Source organism: Gekko japonicus, unplaced genomic scaffold, assembly GCF_001447785.1.
Source record: "Gekko japonicus isolate JY-2015 unplaced genomic scaffold, Gekko_japonicus_V1.1 scaffold56, whole genome shotgun sequence".
In the NCBI taxonomy this organism is placed as follows: Eukaryota; Metazoa; Chordata; class Lepidosauria; order Squamata; family Gekkonidae; genus Gekko; species Gekko japonicus.
The window spans coordinates 1,922,273-1,928,688 of NW_015169779.1; the positions used below are offsets into that span (position 1 = coordinate 1,922,273).

At 51.2% G+C, this 6,416-nt stretch overlaps 1 protein-coding gene across 1 annotated transcript in view; it reads right to left on the reverse strand.

Moving 5' to 3' along the window:
* The window catches only part of LGI2 (leucine-rich repeat LGI family member 2), a 38,092-nt gene that overhangs the window by 21,668 nt on the left and 10,008 nt on the right, over positions 1–6,416 (reverse strand). Inside the window, 1 exon segment of the mRNA XM_015416748.1 lies at positions 4,763–4,834. Coding sequence (XP_015272234.1) covers positions 4,763–4,834 — 72 coding nt within the window.

The following is a 6,416-nucleotide window of genomic DNA, read 5'->3' on the forward strand; positions in this document are numbered from 1 at the left end:
CTGGGGGGGGGGTTGGGGAGGGGAGGGACCTCAGCAGAGTACAATGCCGCAGAGTCCACCTTCCAAGGCAGCCATTTTCTCCAAGGGAACTGAACTCTGTTGCCTGAGGGATCGGCTGTAATCCGAGGAGATCTCTAGCTTCCACATGGAAGCTGCCAACCCTACCTGAGTTCCCACTGCAGTAGTGCTTTCCCCTTTTTCCTGGCTCCAAAGGTCTGTGATTTCATGACCACAAGCCTCTCTGCACATGCTCCTTACTAGGGTTGCCACCTCTGGGGTGGGAAATTCCGGCATATCTGGGGGCAAGTCAGAGCTTGGGGAGTGGAGATCACGTGACGCCAAACAAGAAGAAGAAGAAGAGATTGGATGAGCCAATTTGGTGTGGTGGTTAAGTGCGCGGACTCTAATTGGGGAGAACCGGGTATGATTCCCCACTCCCCCACTTGCACCCGCTGATGTGACCTTGGGTCAGTCACAAGCTCTGGCACAGCTGTCTTTGAAAAAGGGCAGTTCCTGTCAAGAGCTCTCTCAGCCCCACCCACCTCACCGGGTGTCTGTTGTGGGGAGGGGAAGGGAGAGGAGTTTGTAAGCCGCTCTGAGACTCCCTTGGGTAGTGAAGGGAGGGGTATAAATCCAATCTCTTCTTCTTCTTCTTATACCCCGCCCTTCACTTGGAGTCTCAGAGCGGCTTACAAGCTCCTTTCCCTTCCCCTCCCCACAACAGACACCCCGTGAGGTGGGTGGGGCTGAGAGAACTCTGACACAAACTGCTCTTTTTCAAGGACAGCTGCGCCAGAGCTTGTGACTGACCCAAGGTCACATCAGCAGGTGCAAGTGGAGGAGTGGGGCATCAAACCCGGTTCTCCCAGATTAGAGTCCACACACTTAACCACTACACCAAACTGGGTCAGAGAGCCCGCCTTGCGAAGCAGCCATTTTCTCCAGGGGAACTAATCTCTGCAGACTGGAGATCCGTTGTAATTCTGGGAGAACTCTACCACCCCCCCCACACTTGGAAGTTGGCAATCCTACTCCTTGCCCACGTGAGAGGTGTCTCAGCCAATGCTCCCTCTAAGCTGTGGAGTCCTGTGAGCAAACATTCCACTTTGTGAGCTCCTGGCATTAAAAGCTGTGAGTGAGCAATTTGGCTGCTGCATCAGTCAGTTTGCTCTGGAGCTCTCCTTCCTGAGCGAAGACAAAAATGTGTGAGCCAGAGGCTAAAAACCTGTGAGCTAGCTCACACTTAACTCAGCTTAGAGGGAACACTGGTCTCAGCCCTAAAGTGTGAACGGCACATGGGCCGTTCATGGTGGGCATCGAAGCTCTTGCTCAACGCGGCGGCAAGCCAGAAGGTTGCATGCGTCCCTTCTGAGCCGTGCGACAGAAGCTCACTGAGGGTCTTTAGAGGCCAGCTAGCCAAACCTACTTTACAGGGTTGCGGTGAAGCGTCATTCCTTGTCCATCCCCAGACTGCTACTCTCACGGTAACTTCCCCCTTCTTCTCGGAAGTGCCACACTTCGTCTTACCCTCTCCCTCGGCTAGAGATGTAGTTAGGAACCTATCTGTGTCTCTCCTCTTTCCTATCAAGTATGTTCATTCCTAAATAAACCATTAAAAGGTAAAGGTGAAGGTTCCCTTGCTCGAAAGCCAGTCGAATCCGACTCTAGGGTTGCGGTGCTCATCTCCGTTTCAAAGCCGAAGAGCCAGTGCTGTCCGAAGACGTTTCCGTGGTCATGTGGCCAGCATGACTAGATGCCAAGGTGCACGGAACACTGTTACCTTCCCGCCAAAGTGGTACCTATTTATCTACTTGCAATTTCTTGCTTTCGAACTGCTAGGTTGGCAGGAGCTGGAACCAGAGACGGGAACTCACTCCGTCATGCGGCACCCGGGTCTCGAACTGTTGAACTACTGACCTTCCACAGCCTGCAGTTCAGCGTCTTAACCACTTGAGCCACCACAGCTCGCTACTCTTTAATCAGGTTGTGCATCATTGCTGTGTTAATTACTCTGCCAACACTTTGGAGGGTAGGCGGTCTGGCACTGTACCCCTCTGAAGTCCCTGTCCTCCCCAGGGCTCCTTCCTCAAATCTTCAAGAGTTTCCCAATATGGATCTTACAGCCCTCCCCGCCCGCCCCATCCCCTGGGGGGACCTGGCAACTCTAGACAGGGGTGATTGTCAGCAACAGTGTGGCATCCCAGGAAATGATGTCAGTCCTTTCTAGGAATCACCAAGAACTCTATGGCGACTCCTAGAGAGGACTGACGTCACATCCAGGCTTTCTTCAGGAGTGACATCATGCCATTGGCCTGGCAGCCATTTTAAAAATTCTCCCGCTGCCACTCTGAGCAGTGGTGGGGGAAAGGAACGGGGGTCTGGGAATAGGGTTGCCAAACCCCCCGGTTTGCCAGGGGTCCCCCGTTTGGGGGGAGGTTCTACCCGCTGCCGGCCAGATGGCCCCCGGGGGTCCCCCGTTGGGGGGGAGGTTCTACCCGCTGCCGGCCAGATGGCCAGCGGGGGAAGCCCCACCCCAAACACCCCCAGCCACCCCTCTCTCTCCCTGTAAGTGCGTGGAACCCGTGTTTCCTCCCAAGCCCGATCTCCGCTTGAGATCAGGCTTGCAGGGAAATGCCAGCTTCGTGCACTTAAAAGGGAAACGCAGCTGCTCTTAAAGGGGAAACGCCGGCTCCTGCACTTAAAAGGGAAACGCCGGGTCCTTTAAGTGCAGAGAACTGCCGTTTCTGGAGATCCGGGCAAGCAGCAGACGTCCCCAACGTGACATCGTCACGTCGGGATGCCCCGCCCCCTCCAGGAACGCCCCCAAAGTCCCCCACTGGGGGTGGAAGATGGACTTGGCAACCCTATCTGGGAATCCGCTGCCCCATGAGGGGGCTGACAACCCTATTTCCGGCTTTCAGACAAACTCCAGTTGTCCGTGACATGTGAATACGGGCTGCTGACTGAACTGGTATTTGTTTACCCCTCACAAACGGGGAGTCTGAATCCAGCCGGAGTTTCATTCCAACTTGGCCCAGTGGCTGAATGCAGTCACTTAGGACATCGCTGCTTGACTTAATACGTTAATTCATTTACATTTATAACCATGCTGTCCAGCATTCAAGGTAACTACAGCTTCTATAACAGTAGTAAAAAAAATAAAAAATAGAAACTACACTGTAATGCAAATACAAAAGTAGATCCCAGTCCAGCCAAAGCCACGTAATCTTACCCAGGGCTGTTTTATTTTATTTTATTTTTGAAAAGGGAAATGACGTTTTCGATCTGTATACTGAAAACTCACGAACGTCTAAACATTTTAAAAATAATTTTGTCGAAGAGGATCCAGAACTCTGTTCTGGCACATTTCCCCCAGAAAAGAAGGGGGGAAAGCCCTGAATTCCTACCTATTTCAATGGGAAAGGTTTAAGCATCTGCTGAACTTCCTTACCAAAATCAGCTGGGACATCAAAGTGCTTAATTTTGGCCGGGTGAGGTGTCTTGTGTTTCTCTCTCCATAAACAGCAGCAGTGGCTTTATGGAATGCTAAGGACTGGGGCCAAGGCTTGCCTCCTTGGTTCATTAATCTTGTGGCACAGAAGGAAAATGCACCCGTTGGAAGGCGACACAAGTCGCGAAAAGAAACCGCTATCATCCAGCTCTCCATTTCTCTAGTGAAACCCCTTCGCTGGGCTTACTCTAATTCAGTTTTTCAAAACCATCAAGAGCCTGTTTCTATTGAATTCCAACATATCACATCACTTCTGGAATGAGATCACCGATTTAACCCCAGCGCCTGATCATGAGCCCATTGGCTGGGATCCAGAGAGCTACTTTAGGTTCCCAGAAGGCCTGAGCGTGCCCAGTGAGACTGTCTTCTATTCCTGGAGCAGTGGGCTCACCCGTCGTGTCGCCACCTGCTTTTAAATATGCCTCCGTCTCAAAAACAGCGTGAGGCGTGGCAAAGGCAGCACCGGGGGAAATCGAGGAAGACAATCCGAGACCGTCTTCTGGGGGGGGGGTTGTGGGCCATCTGGAAGGGCCTCTGGATCCCAGCCACTCTTTCTCAACATCAAGCAACCACAGAACGTTTAATATTTGAGAAGTTTTAAGTTGCCATTTCTGCAATCTCGTAAGAATCCATCTGGCACGTTTGGTACCGAAGGACACTTTGCAAGCTATAACCTGTAGAATGAAGCAGAAACGTGATTGGGCTTGCGGTTTGGATTTCCCTTGTACACTTCAATAAACAGGGGAAAGCAGGAGCCCATCCCAGGAGCCTCTGTATGTATCTCCCTTTGACTGAATTGCACTTGTTCCTGGTTTACAAGTTACAGTTTGCATTGGATGGCAAAGGTATCAGTCGCTCACGCATCTGCTTGCCCCCGGGCATATTAAGCGACACACCCCTAATGTAGCCAATCCTCCAAGAGCTTACAGTAGCTCCTGTAAGAAGAGCTCTGTAAGCTCTTGGAGGATTGGCTACATTAAGGGTGTGTGGCCTAATATGCAAAGGAGTTCCTGCTACAAAAAGAGCCCTGCGATCTAGGTAAAGCAACATGAATTGCTTTCCAAGGTCCAGGTAGTGGTAAATCATCAGATTAACCCCATTGTTGGAAGGGGTCACCAGGGTCATCTAGTCCAACCCCTGCACAATGCAGGAAATTCACAACCACCTCCCCCCGACACCCCCAGTGACCCCTGTTCCATGCCCTGCTCATTTAAAAGGGCTTTGTTTAATACACAGAAACGATAGACTTACAAGTACTCTAGATGAAAAAGACCACCAAAGGCATCATCCCGTATTATAGTGAATGAGTTTGAATTCAGCAGCCTAAGAAAAAAAGGAATATAAACATTAGGTAAAAAAGGTAAAAGTAAAGGTTTCGCTTGCTCGAAAACAAGTCAAATCTGACTCTAAGGGGCGATGCTCATCTCTGGTTCCAAGCCGAAGAGCCAGGGCTGTCCAAAGACGTTTCCGTGGTCATGTGGCCGGCATGACTAAACACCAAGGCGCACAGAACGCTGTTACCTTCCCACTGAAACGGTACCTATTTATCTACTTGCAAGTTTTTGCTTTCAAACTGCAAGGTTAGCTGAGGCCAAAGACGGGAGCTCACTCTGTCACGCAGCACTCGGGTCTCGAACTGCTGATCTACAGACCTTCCAGTCTGCAGCTCAGCATCTTAACCTCTGAGCCACCGCGGCCCTTTAATATAAACATTGGGGGGGCTATTAAAACATGATGCTCTACAATTTCTGGTATTTTCAGTGCAGAATCAACCCTTAGGAAGTTCGCTGAGAATGCAGAAGAACTGAGCAAGCCTCGTCTCCTGTTGTTCATTCAATACCGGAATACTACTAAGTCGGGATCTTAGTATGTCATCTCATAGTACACCACCTTGACTCATTGATGGACTACCAAGGCGAGCACTTTAAGTAATATTGTATGATTGTTTTTACTGGTTTTAAATGTTTTATGCTAACCGGCTCTATTACGCCGGCAAATGTGAGCTGCCCTGAGCCCACCTGCGGGGAGGGCGGGATATAAATAGAACTAATAAATAAATAAAATAAATAAGTAGCCCTTCATATTCTCCCTTCCACCCCACACCTGCATGCCCCCCACCTGCCTGTGCATCCTTCTCCTGCTCACAAGTTCTCCGATTGTCCATGCTCAGTTGCCTGTGCCACCTGCCATTCTCTCCAGGAGCGCCACCACTGTGTGTCACACACATGCCCTTCCTCAAGGACTCTGGGCAGTTGGGAGCACCGGTGCAGACAGGTGGCAGGAGAGGGTGTGTGGATGGGGGTCAGTTAGGGCTGCCAAGTCGCCCCGGAGGGCGGGGAAACCCCTGCCCCAGAGGCCCATTCCCTGATGCCGGGGAATCGGGCCTCGGGGGGAACCCCGCCCCGGCGTGCGTGTCACCAGGAAGTGATGCTATGACACCGGGCACGCTGGGGGCGGGGCCATGGCCATACAAGGGAAAACTCTGTGGTTTTCCCTTGTATGGTCGTGGGCCCGCCCCCAGCGTGCCTGGCATCCTCACTTTAATACTTACAAAGCAAAACAAGAGCTGTGTAAAACAAGTGGGGGGAGAATCAGTGCCAAATATAGACATCTCCTGGCCCCACTGCTGGACCTCCTGACGGCACCTGGTATTTTTGGCCACTGTGTGGCGGAGTGTTGGACTGGATGGGCCATTGGCCTGATCCAACATTAGCTTCTCTTATGTTCTTATCATTTAATACCTTGTCAAAAATATTAATGTGAACACGAGACTTTTAGATCTGGCTGGGGCAGACCAATCAACATGATGGAAGGACATGTTATTGGATGAGGGAAGTTCTCTCAGAGTCTAGCCACACTGGGCCATAGAAGGCCAGACTACTGGGCTAGAAAGTCATTGTCTGTC